The 19381-nt window shown below is 48.2% G+C and overlaps 1 protein-coding gene across 1 annotated transcript in view; it reads right to left on the bottom strand.

The window, feature by feature from the left end:
• Positions 1-19381, bottom strand: part of COL4A1 (collagen type IV alpha 1 chain) — a 147366-nt gene that overhangs the window by 22238 nt on the left and 105747 nt on the right. The window contains exons 23-39 of the mRNA XM_045567351.1: positions 17533-17616; positions 16957-17027; positions 12349-12540; positions 11598-11766; positions 9232-9324; positions 9041-9145; positions 7183-7280; positions 4991-5141; positions 4645-4758; positions 4002-4169; positions 3778-3867; positions 2628-2780; positions 2416-2514; positions 2226-2315; positions 1077-1216; positions 526-652; positions 352-432 (exon numbers count right to left, since the gene is read on the bottom strand). Of these exons, the coding sequence (XP_045423307.1) occupies positions 352-432; positions 526-652; positions 1077-1216; positions 2226-2315; positions 2416-2514; positions 2628-2780; positions 3778-3867; positions 4002-4169; positions 4645-4758; positions 4991-5141; positions 7183-7280; positions 9041-9145; positions 9232-9324; positions 11598-11766; positions 12349-12540; positions 16957-17027; positions 17533-17616 (2025 nt within the window). The remainder of the gene's footprint in view (positions 1-351; positions 433-525; positions 653-1076; positions 1217-2225; positions 2316-2415; positions 2515-2627; positions 2781-3777; positions 3868-4001; positions 4170-4644; positions 4759-4990; positions 5142-7182; positions 7281-9040; positions 9146-9231; positions 9325-11597; positions 11767-12348; positions 12541-16956; positions 17028-17532; positions 17617-19381) is intronic.

Here is a 19381-nt window from a genome sequence, read left to right as displayed (position 1 = left end):
CCTCCAGAAAGGACCCTCCATGCTGTCACACCGCCACCGAACCCTGAGCCACAAAGGCTGGCGAGAACGGAGAGCAGACACCTGGAACCCCACGCCACCTAGAGAGACAGTTTGGAGACTGGGCCTGGATCCTAACTCACGGCAAGACCTCGGAAAGGCCCCGTGAGCTCCCAGACCCAGTCTGCTCATCTGCCAACTGGATGGAGGGGCAGACGCTGGCCCCCGGTCAGCCCTGCAGCAGTGTCCTGGGGCCTGAGCCCATCCACGTGGGCAGCTCCCTGAGCCTCTGGAGTCCCTGTCCCTGGTGGCCCCTGTCCACACGCCCACCATGCTCTAGAGCAGGGCCTCTACCTGCTTCTCCTTTGACGCCCTGAACACCATCCAGTCCCGGGAGGCCTTTGTCCCCTTTTTCTCCGGGCAGCCCAGGGCTTCCTAAAGAAAAAAGCAAAACACCAGAACACCTGTAAGTTGGAGTTTTTGTCGTCTTTGATCACCTTGTTTAGGAGGAGGCCCCAGGTAACCTACCTGGATAGCCGACGCTCCCGGGAGACCCCTTTGGGCCCGGAGACCCCGGCATCCCTGGGATCCCAGTGCTTCCTTTTTCTCCCTTCTCTCCAGGGCTGCCTGGGAAACCTGCCACCCCTTGATCTCCCTGCAAGTGAAAATCAGGCGTGTTAATTTCACATCTGTCCCTGGACATTTTGGTGCATGATTACTGCACTGTAAACTGCCACTGCCCGTTTCTCGCCGAAGTCCACCTCCGAGAACATAGGAAAAACTTCAGCACAAAGGAGCCAAGTGGCCCGTCTCTACTCACCATCCCTGCTCACCTGTGTCACCTCTGCTTTCTCCCAGGGATAGCTGCCCCCCACCCTGGCCTCCCCGAGTCTCTAGATTCTTCCTTGGGGGGGACAGGTACTGAATAGAAGGGGGAGAAGAGGCAGCTTCTAATACCCTGGGGGCATTACTGGAACTGAGGACTCACTGAATGTGCTGAGATAATTTCTGAATATTTCTCAGGAAGTGTTTCCACCTAGAAGGGCGGAGGGGACGTTTCCACACAGGGTGCTGGTTACCTTGGTCCCGGGCAGCCCAGGAATGCCAATGCCAGGAGGGCCTGACTGCCCTTTCTCTCCCTTTGAGCCTTTCTCTCCAGGTAAGCCGGGGATGCCCTGAAGGCCGGGGATGCCAGGCACACCTTTTTCTCCAGGGCTTCCTGTAAACACAAACAACTGAAACTAGAACGTGGGACTGGCTAGTGCTAGTGTTAAAAAGGAAGGAGTCCCTTGACAACCAGCAAAGAATGAGGTAAATAAAGGAACATGGACCACTTCATTTATCAACCTGCAAACAATCCAGCCAGATGTCAGTCACCCAGGTCACACGGGAGCCGCATTGGGAAACGTTTCTCCTGTCTTTTTATAAAGACAGAGTAGAAGTACACTAACTTCTTAGAAATACGTACTTTCTCAACAGTATACAAATGGGTCTTAGGTTCTTTATTATATAACCAACTCTCACTAACCAAACGAACCACAGGGCGCGTGGGGCAGGTGTACCGGGTGAATGCATCCTTGGTTTGCAATGTGCGTTGGTGGCCAACCTTACTTGTAAGTGGGTATGACCAGAAACCTAGATGTTTGTATTTCAAGTGACAGCAGTACCTTGTAGAAACTTTGGAGAAGATAGAGAGACAGACTTTTTGTCTCCACTCTTCCTCTTTCTGGGCAGGTTACGAGAAGCATTACCCACCAGACCCCATCTCACATTCCTTCTCTTTGTGCTTGCTGTCACTGGGGGGGATGTCACTGGCAGAGCATTAAGGCTGGCTCAGGACTGGGGCAGATGAGTCCAGGGGATTCTTCTGAACTAACACAAAGGGCTCCAGAGGCAGGCGCTGCTCTAGCTAACAACCCTGAATGGAGAGCCAGACACCTAGGGAGATGCTGGCCAAGTGGGCGGCCACTTGGGATCAACAAAAGTTGGTTGTGTCCGGCCCATGTTTTATTTTATTAAATTGTAGGGTTTCATAGCAATCGTCATAGTGTCAGCCAGACGCCATCCATCCATCCCTAGGCAGGACTGAGGATGTGAATTAGTGTCAAAGACACAACTGCCTGGATTATGTTCTCCTCCGTGGAGCAGGATCTCATTCCATAGACACGTCCTGCCCATACCACACACACACACATGCTACAAAGATTCCTGTTCTAAATCCAAGTTACCTGGCAAGCCCATTCCACCAACAGATCCTTTTGGTCCAGGAAGTCCGGGGGCACCTGGGGTTCCACTTATACCTGGGTCGCCTTTAGGTCCTAGAATAAGAAAGAGAACAGTCAGTAGGTTGCCATCTGCAGAAAGCGCTGGGGAGCACATGCCCCTTGCCACACCGGGAGCCTGAGTGCCACACTGTACCTGGCTGTCCAGGGTGCCCTGCCTGCCCGTCCTTTCCAGGCACTCCTGGGGTCCCAGGGTCTCCCCGGGATCCTTTTTCACCAGCTGGTCCAATTTGTCCTGTAAATCACAGAAAAGAACAACAATGACCCAGCCTGCTGCTTGCAGAGCAAGCGGTTGCAGAAACACAGGTTGGTTTGGTGTCATTTATGGAGATCCAGCTTCCCACTTGCCTTTCTCTCCCTGGTCTCCCTTCTGTCCCTTCATGCTGCCCATGTCCACCTTGTCCATGGACCCAGGCTTGCCGGGGAGACCGACGTCCCCCTTGTCACCTTTGAAGCCAGGGTCTCCCCTGGGTCCCGAGGAACCTGGGAAGCCGTGTTCCCCTGCAGAGGAAAGAGAAGGTACCGGGTGAGGCTGGTTATGGAGCTTGGCGCTCTTGCTGGCTAGGACATGACTGATTAAGAAGGTATCGAGGACGAATAACTTGTCTAAAAATGGCACTAAGTGCCGAATGTCTGAGTTACACAAAAGAGTCTGAAACCAAGTAAACAAACAATCAAGCCATTTTCCAAAAGTCATCATTTGCTAGTAATTCTGATATATTCAAACTTGGCTTACTACGTTAGATAATTTATTATACATTTGTTCGCCTTCCTACATATCTTTATCACCTCATTCTGCCCTCAATTCCTATACAATGACAGAGTAGGAATTTTCCTATTCTACTAAACAGATGACTTTTTTCCTTCTTTTTCTGAGACAGAGTCTTGCTCTGTCACACCCAGCTAGAGTGGAGTGGCATCATCATAGCTCACTATAGCCTCAAACTCCTGGGTTCAAGTGATCCTCCTGCCTCAGCCTCCTGAGTAGCTGGGACTACAGGCAGGTGCCACAACACTCAGCTAATTTCTCTATTTTTTGTAGAGATGGGGTCTTGTTCTTGCTCAGACTGGTCTTGAACTCTTAACCTCAACAGATGCCTTTTTTTATACCTCACACTCAAAGTCAATTTCTCTTTGAAAAAAATTATTATGGGCCAATTTCAAATAACAAGAACAGAAATGAAAATTAAGATTTGTAAAGTCATGGCATTTGCTAACTTGGTTCTAAGGACTCAGTCCCTGTGCCCTGGCACTGCTGAAGATTCCACCATTTCTCAGAAAGAATCTCAGCCCCATCTTCCTTCCAATTTGCAGGGCAGAGCTGTTCTGAGTCCCCCCCCCCACCATGCACTGTGCCCCTCGGACGCCCACTGGGCAAGGGGCGTCTCCCAGCCCCTGCTTGATCTTCTTAACTTCACTCATTATCCCTCGAAATGACACATGACTTTGACAATTTGAGAATTTCCCAAGGAGCGTCGAGAGAGACATGGATTCCTACCTTTTTCACCCGGTAATCCTGGAGTACCTGCTGGTCCCGGCGAGCCCGGCTGCCCGGGGGTCCCCATGACGCCCATCTCTCCCTTGGGACCTGCGGACAGAGGGGAGGACCGTGAACATTTCCCCTCTTGGAACATGGATGGTAAACGCTAAGAGTCACGGAAAGGATGAGGCAAGGCCTGTTTCCTTGTCCTCCATCCAGCCAGAAGTTCCAAAACCATTTACCTGGAAACCCGGGGATTCCAGGTGTCCCCTGCTGGCCAGGAAGGCCAGGGAGCCCCGACTGTCCTGTTAAGCCGGGAAGTCCTTGAGCACCTTTATCTCCCTTAGGGCCCGGCATGTCGAGTCCAGGGAATCCAGGGAAACCCTTCTCTCCTTTTATTCCAGGAGGGCCTGAGGTCGGGTGAAATGAGAATGGCTTTTAGCAGAGTTTACAGCTCATTTTTCTGAACCATTTCTCCCTGATTGGTTTACCCTATTCTGCCCTCACCACCTTAATTCTAAGATTATTACCACTGAAGTCAATAGAAACTTCTAGATATGGACTCAATTAGTTTAAATTATCTGCAACTTATTAACCCCCCTACGGAAGGATAATATAGAGACATCATTTTGAGTAAAATTTTAAGCTATTGAATATACAATACAGGAAAGATCTCTTTGGCACGTAAACCAGTCTCAGTGGCAGGAAGGAATAGAAATCTATGACTCTACATTCAAGCAAACAAGCAAACCTAACTTTACAAACTGGAATTTACTTCTTTCCTTTTATTTCACAAATCGTGCTCATCTCCCCTCCAGCATCATCTCCCAGACCACCGTGACCACGCTTTAGAGAAGGGATGATTCTCGGAGAATGTCACATCACCTGATGCCCCTGGGGGTCCCTGTCCTCCAGGGGGGCCCCTAGCTCCGGGGGGGCCTATTCCTGGAGCTCCTGGAGATCCTGCAGGGCCCGGCAGTCCAGGAGGTCCAGGGTCACCTGGAGGGAAAGATTGTGAATGAACTGTAGAAACAGTAGCAGACACTTCCCACTTACAAAATGGGCCACAATGGCAGGAAACCATGAGCTCTAAACTAGGATTTTCATCATTCTTTCAACAAACGTGTTACCTCGTAGGTATACCTAGTGTATACCTGGTAGGTGCTCTGGAAATACAAAGATAAGCACGCCCACTTTTTGAAGCAGTCTGGATAGATCTGTAGGAAGTTACCTCTGATTCCCTGCAGCCCAGGGGGGCCAATTGCTCCGTGTTCTCCAGGAACGCCTGATGCCCCGATGTTCCCCTTCTCCCCGGGTGTGCCGGGAATGCCGGGAAGACCTGGCAACCCTTTCAGTCCTGGTAGACCAACTCCCGGCTCCCCCTGAAAATCCCCAAAGCACAGAGAAGCAAATTGACCCACAAAGTCAATATTTATATCAAGCCAATAGCATAAGTGAACACGTAATGGGTACTGCCAGTGCATTTAGTAAGAATATCTGTTAAACTCTTCATAAAAGTTTGCAAAGTTCCTCACACCTATTATTTCCTTTTAATCTCACCACACGCCCCAAAGATGGATAATTTTTGTTGTTTTCACTTCACAGAGGAGGAAAACCAAGGCTCCCCACAGAATGCCCTTCTACCAGGGCATCTGACCCAAGCTTGTCCCCTCAGCCCTGCCGCCTGCGCCTGTGAGGAAGAGATGACCCTAAATAACTGACAAAATGCCAAATATGATGTGTGACCAGTTAACCGAGTGCTTCTTAAGAGATGGGAAAGTTCCAGAGCTAGCACGGATACCACTGACACAGTTTTTAATATAAATGAAGGCTTTCACAGCAAATTAAACATTTAAAACTACCACATGAATACAGGGGTTTTGACAAATACAGTTGATTAGAAATGAAGGAAGTATTTTGGAGAGCAAGGGCACATTGGAAATAGCCTCAGTTTAGACACAGACGTAGACTGTGCTTGTACTCATTGAAGCAAGTAGGTGGATGTGAGATGACAGCACTCCACTCCATGCAAGTGACACTTCCAGATAAGGAGGACATGAGGGGGTACTGGGTACTTCTCTCATGTCCCAGCAGGAAATTTGCACAATGGAAGGAACTCCATCCAAAGGATTCTTTAAAAAGCACACTAGTTCAAATCACAAATCAAATCCTTCATTCCAATTCCATTTGGCATTCACTAACTCCTGAGCCTTGCATGCTTAAGGTGATCCACACGCCACCACAGTTGACTAAATGTTCAAATCAAACATACATTATAAAGGGAAGCTGCTGCATGTTATATAAAGACAGACTTCCAAAGCCTTCCCTTCCGTCTCTGCCACGCAGAGAAGGCACCACGATGCCAGGCATCTCTTAGGAAGGAGCTCCCCCAGGACCATGGGGCCACCTGCCTTCTCCTGATAGACAGCGAGCCGACCCAACCTGCTTCTGCCATCCACAAAATCTATCTATTGCCCTCGGCTCTTTCTCTCATTTAGCACCAACACCTTCCAGCAATTTCACTTCCGTTCCTTATAATCAGAACATGCAAGGATGAGATGGCGAACCTGCGGCCTCAAGGCCACATGTGGCCTTCAAATCCCCGCGCTCGGCCCTTCAACTGACCTTTTTAATCCTTTATTAAAAGGATTTGTTCTGTAAAATTTGGATTCAGTCAAAAGGCTGCACTCAAGGATCCAGAAGGCCACATGTGGCCCCAAAGCTGCAGGGTCCCCACCCTCCCCATTTAATGGCCACTCACACTTGCTGAGCAGAATTTTGAGTATAAGCAAGTTGCTAGAAGAGTATTTGAGGGCAAAGAGAATCCCAAAGTCACACTAGACCAGTGGTTTTCAAGCAGGGACACTTTTGCCCCACAGGTGACATTTGGCAATGTCTGGAGATGTTTTCAGTTGTCACAGCTGAGGGTAGGGGCGCTTTCTTGATGTCTCAGGGACAGAGGCCAGCAGTGCTGCTGCCAAAGGTCCTGCAAGGCACAGGGCCACCCCACGGAAAAGGATTTTGGACCCAGAATGCCACAGGCGCCGAGGCTGGGAACCTGCACTGAGAAACCCCCTGGTTGGCTGTGACCACTGTGTGACAGAGGCTTCCCCGCAGCTGTTCCTTTGCCGCCAGCCATGAGAAACACATTTCACACCGGGACCCGGCACGCACATGCACAAAAACATCTCATAAAGTTTCGTAAGACTAAAACAAATGTTTCACAAAATCAGACAGATGTCTCCCCTCAAAATATTTACCGCCATGTGCTATGTACTCTGGTATTTTCTAGTCTATGCCATTTCACTGAAAAACAAAACATCTTGGTCCAGCCTATCCTGTGAGATTAATAACCCCCATTTTCTGTGTCCCACTAATAAAAAGCTGAGGGGGAGAGAGCAATCTAGAGAACGTCACACCCACCTTTTGGCCCTGCAAACCCGGGCTGCCAGGTAAGCCATTAAATCCTGGGCGACCCGGACTCCCAGGGGCTCCCACTTCTCCAGGTAGGCCATCAACACCTGTGCGGAAGAGTCAACATAATCGGCCCAGTGATAATGCCATTCCCCGCTTTCTTTACTTTTCCTACACTTGCCCGAACGTCTCTGACCTGATTCGAGATGGTCACCAAACAAGCCCTTTGGAGGTGACCCTGAGAGGCCAGATGAGCCCACCCTTCCGGCACCTGTGCTCTGCTCTTTCTCTCTCACACTGATTCTCCTCCTCTTCTTTGTTCTATCTCCTCAACTGTTGTTTCCTGCCCTACTTCCCCAGTAGGAACAAATAACTCCCTTGGCATTTGAAGACTGAGAGGGGCACTTTGGAGGGGCCAGAGCATGACCATGACCTCGTGAGAAATGCAGACTCTGCAGATCTGCTAAGTCAGACCCACTTTTTAACAAGATCCCACGTGATCTGTGAACACATTGAAGTTTGAGGAGCACTTCAGACCACTGGCTCTCACACTAGGCTGCACCCACCCTGGAGCCACCAGACATCTAACAACTGTCTGGGCCGCGCTCCTAGAGGCTCGGATGGGCTTTTGTTTGTTTTTAGAGATGGATCTCACTACGTTTCATTGCCCCAGGTCTCGAAGTCCTGGGCTCAATAAATCCTCCCACCTGGGCCTCCTAAGTAGCTGGGACCATAGGTGTGAGCCACTGGGCTCGGCTCTGATGGGCTTTTTAGGTGCTGATGGGCAGTGACATTGGCAACCACAGGTTCAGACCCTTTACATGTGATGCTCAGTGGTGACGTGTAAGCTTGCAGAGGCGTAGGCCTGAATCGCCCTCGTGGTGCAGCTACTACACAGATGGGGTCCGGGAGTGAGTGCATCTAACCCCCACGCCTGCGCCTCCATGCAGGGGTAGGGGCCACGGGCCTCTGTGAGGGAGGCCTTCCGTGGTGACGGTGACAGGGCACTCCCGTGGGACATGGTGAGTCCACGGGCACGGAGAAGCCCTTAGCATCTGTCCCAATTGAACACAGAGGGTCTGCTGCCCTCTGAGCCTGGCAGAAGTAGCCTCGTGTGTGTGCATCACACGGCTCCTGCAGAAAAGCGCTGCTGTCTACGGTTCCCCAAGCACAACAGTCCACGCGAGGGTGTGACGTGGAGCCTCTAGAAACAAAGTCTGGGAGGCTGGGGAAGTTTTGGTCACAGGGTGTGTCGTATGAAGACAAACTTCCTTACACAACACACCCCTTTTGATGCTCACAGCACCTTCTTCTCAGCCATGGACCCAAGGTCTGTAATGACAAGTCTATTAATCAGAGTCTACCCAATAAACAAGTAGACCTAAGAAATGTGAAAAAAGAAGAAAAAGAAAAAAGGTGAAATTGCCCTCATTACTTCCTTACTGTTTTCAGAAGGAAGTGATGGTTCTAAAATGCCAGTGCCCTGTGGGGACACCCCTTTCCACAGGGGTCTTTCTCCTAGGAGCAAAGCCCTGTCTCTGACTCCCAAGCCCACCCTGGTGCATGCAAGTTTTCTCCTCTGATAAGGAGAAACCCCTTGAGGGTGGGTTTTAAACAAATGCCACCTACGGCGGTGCCCAGGCAGTGTGCACAATCCTAAAGTCCCATCTTCTCTAGAACCAAACTCCTCCGCCGCGAGGCATCCGTCGCATAAAGCCATTGAAATCCCCGTCCTCAAAACTGCATGGACGCTTTTGAAAGCCCCAGTTAACACCTGGGTCACTAACGTGTGGTATTTTATGTCTGCTACCTCCTCTTTTCTCACCGGATCCACAGGAGGACCAAAGGGGTCATGAGTCAGGTTTACCTTTGGGGCCAGGGGGCCCTGGAAATCCAATCCCTGGCTGGCCTGTAGCGCCCTTCTCTCCCGGGAGGCCTGGCCTTCCCGGCGTTCCAGGAAAGCCTCGGTCACCTGTTGTGAGAAAGACCAATGGTCAGCGTGCGAAGAACGTGAGGGAGCTCCCACGGTACCCAGGTGGGCTGGAATTCTAACGGTACCTTGAGGCCCTTGGAAACCTGGGGATCCCGGAAGTCCTTCTGCTCCAGGGGGGCCTGGAAGGGGAACGACTCTTCCTGCTTCACCCTTTGGACCTGGGGACAAAGACAAAGACATTCGGCGTGTGAGCCACTACACCATGTCGTCTCATGGCAACGTGTGCGCCCAGAGAGAGAAGCCGCTGTCCACATTTTCCATTTCTTCCCTCTACGTTTCTAGAATCTTCCAGAGAGCTACCATTCTTCCCAAAACGTATGTCCAAAATGATCAAGATGTTTGTTTCAAGAATTCCTTAAGAGTCCAAACTTAGAGTCAGGAAAAGCTGAAAAATCCACAATATAAAGTGGATGGCCTTGGGCAATTTCTTAATGAGCCTGTCTCAAAAAACCAAAAATGGTTTTACTGTTTTCTTTCAACTTGTCACACAAATTCTAAGTTGCTCTGAGGCTGACCCAAATTGTGTTCGTTCGGTGCTAAATCGGTGCAGCGGGGCAGCTTTGTGCCCCCTGAGTAGCACAGGAAAACCACCCCTCCCGCTTCCCAGCCAGGAAGGCAGGCCCAGCTGCCCGGCCGTTCATGCCTGGGAGATCCACTGGGTGTCAGGATCCAGCTATCAAGAGAGGACAGAGGGGATCACCTCCAAGGACGTGTGCACTGAATCTTCACAAACCTTGTAAGAATTCCAGATATGTGGGGCTGCCCCAGAGCAGCCAGCACATTCTTTATCTATAGACTGTGGGAAACGCCAACTGACTGACCCTAGAAAATATCTGCTATCGGCTACGTCCCTGGGAACCAGGCTTTTACGATCACCAAAGTTAAACACAGCTCTGGCAGATCAAAGAAGGCTAGTTTTCTAATCTCGAAGCTGACTGGGCCTGGATGGCCAAGGAACCTTACAGACCGTGGGCACAGGATCAACCCCACCATGAACAATCCTCCTTCAGGACCCTTCATCCCTCATCTCGCTAGGAGATATCTGGAAGTACACATTTAGTTTTTCTGATGGTAGTTTCTGGCCAAAAAGAAAGTCTAATTCCTTCTTACAGCTCTGCAAATTTGCAGGCATCACAGCACAATGAACAATTGATTTGCTGACTGTGGAATGAGGAGGGAAAGTGATCGGAGGTGCCTTTGCCCAGTGTCACCCTCCTGCTACAGGACTCATAGAAGAGACATGTCTGGGACCCTTGCTAGACAAAGAACAATTGCCAGCGGAGTCCTAACAGTGCTGAGCACTCAGTGGTTAAACAAAACTCGGAATGATGATAACAGACACATCAGAATGCGACACTTGGACTCCCATCAAGACTGGATAATATTTCCCATGTTGGAATGTTGATGAGCTTTACACTTTGTCTTAACTATGAAATAATAGCCTCACATGGGGACAGGAATCGATAATAGCTGGGCTAGCTATATGGTGACCTATAGAACTGGCAAATGTGTGAGCAAGAAGGGTGCGGTGTAATTGTTCCAACATCATTCCTGTTGGATGCTTTGATTACCCGGCTACTTAGTTACTACGTCTTTCAGAGTTTACTTGTCACACATTTTTAATCACTCTAAGTCCCTTCATTCCCTTTTACAACTTTTAAAAATGTCCTAGTAATGCACCTTTCTTCCCTCCTCTACACACCAGCCATTCCCACTCCAGGGTCTTCTAGGGAACCGTAAGAGTGTACCGTGTCACTACTGAGCACCCACTGTGTGCAAGGCCCAGGGCCACAGCCTTTTCCCCTCCGGCCCTGATAATACGGTAGAGAATGACTCGGGGAGTCCCTGCCCCAGGGTCTCTGGGAAACATGTGGACAGGCCGTGCAAGGGCAGAGACCATCTCTTGTCAGCATTCAGCGTAGTGCTCGGCACATGAACCACCTGAAAAATGGTCAGCAGATGGCTGAAACCAGCATGGAATTAAGCAGCCATCATGAGATAGCAACTGTTGTAAAGTTACTCAACAGGCACCTATGTGTCAGTGGAGAGGCGGAGGTCACATAGCTTGGGGCATACAGAGGGCAAAATGGGTGGCTCATCAAGAAAAAACAGAAAAGAGATGAAGAGAAAAAAAGTGACCTCGGTTTGATATTACTCCTACCTAAAGGCTGACTTCAGTTCTGATTTCAAGATTGTTCTTTTTTAAGCACCAAAGGAGGCAAGCAAAGCTTCATTCTTCTCTGCTGCACCCCTTTTAATAAAAGGATTTGTTCTGTAAAATTTGGATTCAGTCAAAAGGCCGAATTTAAGGACCTAGAAGGCCACATGTGGCCTTAAGGACGCAGGTTCGCCAAGTGGTAGGTCCCCTGCCTCTCTGAGCCCTGGATTCTCATGCACCTGGAGGCTGCACCTCGAGGTTCTCAGGCCTCACCTGGCAGGCCTGGAGACCCAGGGCCCCCAGGAAGGCCCACTTGTCCTTTGTCACCAATGGGGCCGATAGGACCAAATCCTGGAGGCCCAGGGGGGCCGGTGTCACCACGACTGCCGGGGAATCCCACTCCTCCAGGGGGGCCACGTTCTCCTTTCAATCCTATGGAGCCCTGATGTGGAAAGAAGGAAAAACCGTTATCAGTAGACGCACTGGCATCCCTGCCCATGCCGCATTCCTCGGCCATCGTAGTCAATGAGTGCCAGAGTTTAACCGGCTTCCACTATTCATTCACCGCAGCAGCCCCCCAGCAGGGCCACTCTAGTTAATAAGTGAAACCAGCATTCTTTTCCCTCAGCTGAGCAGTCACTCTCCCTCCCGCACCCTACTTAGGGAGATACTCCAGATAATAAGAGGTTTCTATCTGGAATCCTCTTTTAAACAATAACCCGATCACCGTTAACTTTAGATTTCACCTGTATGCAAGGTGAAGAGATGCGAAAACTGGTCTGTTCAGTTCCCCAAACACAGCTGAAGAGACTGAGCCATTATCACCCAATTGTTGAAGTCTACACCACCCACACCCAGGTTTACAGACCTGAGTCCTTCCGGGAACCATGAAACAAGTTCATTTGTGTCAATCATCATCCAAATGAAAATATATAGATGCGATTCAAATTATTTATTCCTTTACTCTTTGCAGATGCACATTTGCAAATGTTCAAGTCTGTTCCGAGTCTGGAAATAAACATACCGGGGAGCCTTTGGGCCCGGGAAGACCCGGATGGCCGTCTCTCCCAGGAGACCCTGCTCTCCCTGGAATGCCGGGCTGGCCTGGAAAACCGGGGTCTCCTTTGTCACCCTTGAGCCGCAGGTCGAAATACATCTCGCCAGGTTCTCCCTTGGCTCCGGGCTGGCCCATCAGCCCTGGTGCGCCTTGCGGGCCCTGCAGGAACAAAGCCTCGTGAAACCACGCTCCCCACGAACCAGTGTGACAGTAGCACAGCCAACAGACTCAAGAAGCCACCCCCTGCAGAATGGTCACATAATCAGACCTCATTATTCATTTTCTAGAAGAAACCAGTAATTCCACGGCAAAATCCTACTCAGCCGAACTTCTTGTGTTTTTCTGAAAAACACTCATCTTTATGAGACATTCCAAGCAGCCTGGGAAGGGGCAGGGGGTGATGGTGTGGCCTTGGGTACTCAGCTCTTAGAATGGTCCTCAGGCAGCTTCCTTTCCCCTGCTACTGTCACACACCCACGGTCATTTCAGCCCCGGGCAGGAGGTGCCCATGTGTGGCTCGCTGGGCCCAGAAACTGCAGGAGCGGCTTCTGCGCACAGGTGGCTGTGGAGCAGCAGGGAGAGAGGGGACAACCAGTGTTGTCCAAGTCCGGTCACCACTGACACGGAGCAGCTTTCCTTTTACGCTCACACCCCAACTCTGGAAGAGATAAGAACTTCCAGGGCACCAGCAAGAGAAGCAGCCCCTGGAAGTGAGCGCTGGGCCAACTCTATAATTAGTTATTTTCAGAGTCAGAAGAGTTGAAGGGATTTTCCCAAGAGACACACACTAGAACATTCTCAGTTCCTGGAAAGTTAAATCTGTAAGGAATGCCCGCACCCACCAACAGTTTCCCCTCCAGCATCCTGGGAGCCGGCATTCACGTGGAAACATTCAGTAACTGTTTCAATGGCCTGTTCCCTAAGGCCTGAGAAAGGCATCTTCCGACTCCCTGCTGACCTGGAGGAATCTGAACTCTCGCACAATTCATTTAATTTGAACTCCTTTTCATAAACTCCTTCCAAAGGTTCCCAGATCTATGTGAATCACACACGTGTGTGCGCATAATACAGACTTCTCAAAGGAAGGAGCTGGACAACCAAGGACAACCCAAAATTTGTACAATCTTTAGATTTAAAAAATGGCTGCCATTGATGACTCACCTACTGTCGTTATGTGTCACCTTTAATCCTTATTACAATTCTGCAGGGAAAACACTAAAACCAGGACTTAGCAGAAAAAGCAGCAGCTACTTCTTGGGTGATAGATCCAACACCACACAGCCAGGAAGTGCTGGGGCTGGGACCCAGATGGACGCATTTCTGCCTGCAAAGCTTCTACTTTACGGTCACACCTGCTGGGTGCTGATGAGAATTAGGCACATCTGGTAAAACCTGCCCACTGTGCAAGTGTGGACGCTGCACTTGAAGAAGTTCTGTGTCCTGCTCTAAGTCAGACAAATAGCAGATTTGGGACTAACGTGTATGGGGCTGCCTTATTTTCCTGCCCACATTGCTTCTTAAGAGCTGAAACAATGCAGGATGAGGAGGGGAGCAGGTGCCCTTCCTAAGCTAATCATGACGCACTGCCTCCTGGAAACACATCCAACGCCGCTCAGCCCCTGAACGTATGGAGAGAGTCAAAGAGACTCTATGCATTATTCAATATTGTTTAGGAATTTAAATGAAATGACATAAAAATCCAGTTCTTCAGTCACACTAACCACATTTCAACGGCTTAATAGCCATCACTGGCCAGTGGCTGCCAGTTTGAACATCATGACAGAAGATTCTACCGCATAGCCCCAGCTGGTCTGAGCTGCCTGTCCTAGAATACCCCTGTAACTCAGGACGCTGCACTTGGATCTAGCAGGAAAGGTGGAAGACATCGTCTATTTGCTCTGATCCCCAAAATGGCAACAAATTATTTCTACCAGCCACCTGCCAGACATTTTAGCAGAGAGTTACAGAGAATTTGTTATTTAATTGAAAGGTGTTGTGATAGTTTCCAACTGCTTCTCTTGAGTTAATATTAGCTCCTAAGCATCCTTAAATCCCAGCTAACATTAGACTCCTCTATGTTAGCTCTTCCTGTATGCACAGACTGCCTTGTAGTATATAGTCCTCATTCTAGAAATTTCTTTGCTTCATTAAAATTTGTTTGTAGATCTGTCTCTCTACTTGTATTTCAGGGCTTTGAGGGCAGGACCAAGGTTTCCTATCTTTCTATCCTTGATATTTGCAACCAAGAAGATGCTAGAAGGAGTATATGTTGAACTGGCAATATTCATCAATAAAAAATAAATACCAATGTAAGAAATTATAACCAATGTATGTTTTTCTCAACCTGAAAGCATACATTATTTTATGGTGATTACTCACAGCCTAAAAACATAAAGCTTTCCAATACTACAATTTTAGGGTGAGAAATATAATCCTTTATTTTAACAATGGTGACCTTATCAGCCATCATTCTGTTTAAGGGAGGAATCTAGATTTTTAAAACAGTGACATTGGTGACCCTAAGACATTTCATATGGCTTCTTTGCCACAGAACTTCTTGATTCTAAATGGTTCAAAGGTATTTTGATCCATATCCCTTAAGATAAATGCTGAGGAATGAAATACTGCCTTGAAAATTCAGCATTGGCTGCATTAACCAGAGAAGATTGCACAGGTGCCGTCTGCTTCTAAGTGGTGGTGCCACTGGGGGGAGTCAGGGAGGGTCAGTTTCCACTAATCCTCCCAGTGACCATGAACCTCGAAACTGAAACCAGCCTGGACTGACCTGGGCTTCATTATCTTGCTTGGGGTCAGCCTCGTGTGATCCGCCATTCCTTCCCAAAACCACACGCTCGGTTTGCAAAACGAGGTGCCACAGAAATGCTATCTGTGTTGCATGAAAACACAGAGTGTTTCACCTTTTTAGTTTCAATCTCCTCTCCAGTGTGCTCTGTGGGCTCACGGACAGCTCTTTCAGCCTCCAGCCAAAAAAGAGAACCTCGTTTTTGAGCTGGTTAAACCATGGAGCTATGATATAGCTTTGAATAAAAGAAAAATGACTATCTTCTTAATTCAATTATTTGCCCACAAATCCATTGTTAGAGACTTTTTCCATCCACTTAAAGAAAGAAGGCGTAGGGAGGAGAATTTTTGTTGCACATTTTCTTTATTTTTTTTTCCTTAGCATGATTTCTGCTCAGTGGCCCTTCTCGCTCTCTGTCTCTCTCTCTCACCTTTTTCCTCTTTGCCCATTTTTATTTGATTTGGGGGTGGGGGGGTCTGGGCTGAGTTTCAGCCAGAGTTGAGGCAGGAAGTCCACTGGAAAAGCCAAGGAGATAAAGGCGGTGACAGAGGTTAAAAGCATCTTTCCTGCTTCCTTCAACGTCTTTGATCCTGCTACAGTAGGGGCTTCCCAGCTATTTGAACTCCTAATTTATTTAGAAATATTTTAAACAATTGCAACTTCCAACTCAGCTCCCCAGGCATCAGGGAAGCTCTGGAAAGCAGAAGCCCAAGTTCTAACTTCAAAAGGAGAAACTATTGCTGAATTCCAGCCATTTCATTCCCACGTCAGCTACTTTTACCCTGGCCCTCCCTTAGAGATGCTTCCAGCAATACCTTAAAAAATTAAAATTTTTCAAGAGCTACATCAGAAAAGGATCATGCTAACAATCTGACTTTCACTTTCAGGCAAAAAGAAAAAAGAAGAAAAAGGAATGAAAGGAATTGTAGAAGCTAGTCGATGTGCACAAAGCTTAGAAGAACAAAGGCAATATGAGAGGAATGGTACCAAAGCTTCAGAAATAGAACTGAGCATATGCAATAAAATAACGTCCTTCCATATTTGAGGTTATTTATTATTCTCTTCTATTTAATGGCTTCTTTTAAAACAAGCTAGAAAAGCTAAGAAGTTGGCATTTTTTTTAACTGATGTTTCATGTCAATGTGTTTGAGAGCTTTCATTTATAGATTTGAAAAAGCACCTATATGAAAGATGCTGGTAATAGGAATTTTGAAAATACATATCTGTAAAAGGAAGAATGAAAACATATTTCAAGTCCCTAAAGGGAAACGGGTCAGTTTTCCTTGATCTGTCCATAGAAATTACTGGTGCTGAACCTATTCACTAACAGGTTTTTAGATTATCGGGTGTGCTGTCACCAGCAGTGGTAATGCAGAAGGACAATTCACTCTACCGTGTAGCTGCTTGGAGGTGACTCTTGTGGCACCATTTGTTTCAAGAAATCCCAGAGGCCCTGCAGAAGGGCACATCACCCTTCAGCTGCACCTGAACACAGGTAAGCAGCAACTAAATTGTGCTAGGTGAGAAGAAAGGCCTTTGCCATTCAGGTTCTGCATTTAACAGCCTTGCTCATTCCCGGGGTGGGGGAGGGGGACAAAGGTCACATGAGGTAATTCTACACTGCTGGACACAGTCACACTTGACCAGCTCCCACAGAAGGCAGAAGCCATATTTGCAAAGGCAAAAATGTACAACTTTGCTGATTTTTTTTTTTTTTTTTTTTTTTTTTTGGTGGCAATTTCTACTATGTATGTGAACTCAGGTTTACTTACAGGCAATCCTTCAAGACCATCCCTGCCAGGTAAACCTCTGTCGCCCTTGGCCCCTGGCTGTCCCGGGAAACCTTTCATAAGAGACAGGGAGAAACAGCAGCACAGCATTCATGAGACACTTCTTCAAAACCCTTTTTCTCTTTCAAGATTCAAGAACATAAAAGCCTTTGTATGAAGTGAATGAACGTTTGAAGAATCTTGAGAGTAATAAACGATACGCTCAAGATGGGCTCAAAGGCAAAACTGGAGCCCAAACACACACCAGTGACCCTGCAGGACTGCGACCCTCCCCCATCCCGCCCTCCTGCCTGCACCCCTAGGGACCACTTTAAGGAAAAACCTAAATTCCTGTAACTTCTTTTGAGATAACTAAGTTTGTTATCTCAGTTAGCTGAATGAGCTTGATAATTTTGAACAATGTGGACAAATCCTGGAAGTATGGCTTCAAATTCTTTTTATTACGCTTTAGTTTTGAATGCAGACAATTAGGTCTTGGGGTAAGAACTGCCTCACTGTGAAGGCGCTAACACACTGAAGTAAATTCTCACCTAGTCCTTTTCACATTTGGGGTCTTACCTATTTCTCCTGGGGGTCCCTGTGGCCCAGGGGGGCCACGGAGTCCTGTCGTATCACAGATGAGACAACTATCTCCTTTTTGACCTAAAAATGGAAACACAAGGGTGCTTATACGTAACATGTGAGCAGCAGTCTCTGCAGGGTATTGAGAGAATAGCACAAGCAAGTCTGTCATTAAGAGTTTTATACTCAAACACGTTTTCTCAGATCCAACAGATGGCTCTTCCAGACAGTGCTCTCTGCTAACGGGTGGGAACTGCCGTCAAATGCGTGTCCCCCTCTCAGTCAATGAACACGCCCGTGCCTTCAGCATGTGTCACATGTGACCACTGGCACACTGTTTAACGATCCCTGCCCTTCTCCCAGCAAAAGGACAGGGGCTGCTTCACTAAAAAGTGGTCCAGAAATTCAATTTTGCCTATCAGCCTGAAAACATTTGACCATTGTAACTTTGTCTTTAATTCTAAAGCTTCCCGTCCCTTTTCTCTTTGCTTTAGCATTTTTTACTGAACCATAGGTAGAGCTCATGCACTTTCCTGGTTGACAGATGATCAACGTGAATAAGAGGCCATGAAAGCTAGAACAAGTGTCTGCCCTGACACCCAGGACAGAAGAAGAGACAGACCACAGCACTGAAAAACAGGAGATGCCCTTCCTCGGGAGTGCGAACATCTGAGGTCTTGATTTTCAAACTGAGCTCAAAGGCTTATGTTGTCTTAGATATTCTTGTGTCTTAAATCTTAAAATGTCTGGTTTCTAGGCCCAAATTGGGCATAATCTAGAGCAAAAAATGCTCGTGGAGAAGCCCACAGCAGAGAGCGCACAGCACATACTGTGTAAGTCTCCCCTCCTGGCCCCGGCCGGCAGCCCCAGCGGTGGGGGCTGTTACTGCCCACTCCACCCCAGCAGGCCCCCCGTCAGAAGTGAAAACAGGGCCAATCCAGGGAGGTCACATCCCCGAAGTATGGACGGAGGAACCCGTCAGTGGGATGGGCACAGTGCAACCGAGCTAAGAATGCACTCAGTTCTGGGCACCCAGGGACTCAGTGGGCGTCTCTGCTCACAAGGCTCGAGGCGAGTGGGGACACACAGAGCCATCTGGGCAGGCTGACAGCACGGTAGCAGGAGTGTGAAGACACAGGAAGAAAGACGCTTCTCCTGGGATTCGGGGGACGGATAAATAAGATTTCAGAGGCTACAGAGTCTGTCATAAAATGGAACAGCCCATCTCAGAAAGCACTAAGCACCTGGTAACTAGAGGAACTCATTAGAAACCAAATGGCAATGGACTCTGATCAGTGGGACCCCATGATGACTTCTAAGATCACTTACATGGCTGTCAAAATTCTGAGATGCTAGCTGAATGTTTTCCATGCACCATTTGTGTTTTGGACTTTTGAAGACTAAAAACTCTTTACAATCCAAAGCCAGAAATGGTGCACAGTAAGGTTGATTTTGGGGGATGGCTTCCTATTTGTTCTACTCTCAGATTAGTAACAGACATATAAATATTGGAATATCTATTGTTGATTCCACTCTAAGACAGGACTGTTGATGCAGTGATAATCCACCTGTTCCCAGGATGGCTGAAGACATTAACATGGGTCCTGGACGCTGTTACAGCAAACACTTGGACAGACTGAAAATGAAATTGAGAACCAACAGTGAAGTTGGTTAATCCGTCCGCAGCAGATTTGCTCACACTGATTACGCAAACATGGCTTTAAGGGCTAGCGCGCATTCCATGTGCAGGTTTGTGATTCAGCTTGAAGGAAGAGTGTGCATTCTCTGATAACACTCCTCTCAACCTTTGAACGGAAAGGCTGCAACAACAAATCAGTCTGAGAGT

This window comes from Lemur catta, chromosome 13 (genome assembly GCF_020740605.2).
Source record: "Lemur catta isolate mLemCat1 chromosome 13, mLemCat1.pri, whole genome shotgun sequence".
Taxonomy (NCBI): Eukaryota; Metazoa; Chordata; class Mammalia; order Primates; family Lemuridae; genus Lemur; species Lemur catta.
Note: the sequence above shows the minus strand (reverse complement) of the source record. Positions and strands in the feature narration are given on the sequence as shown.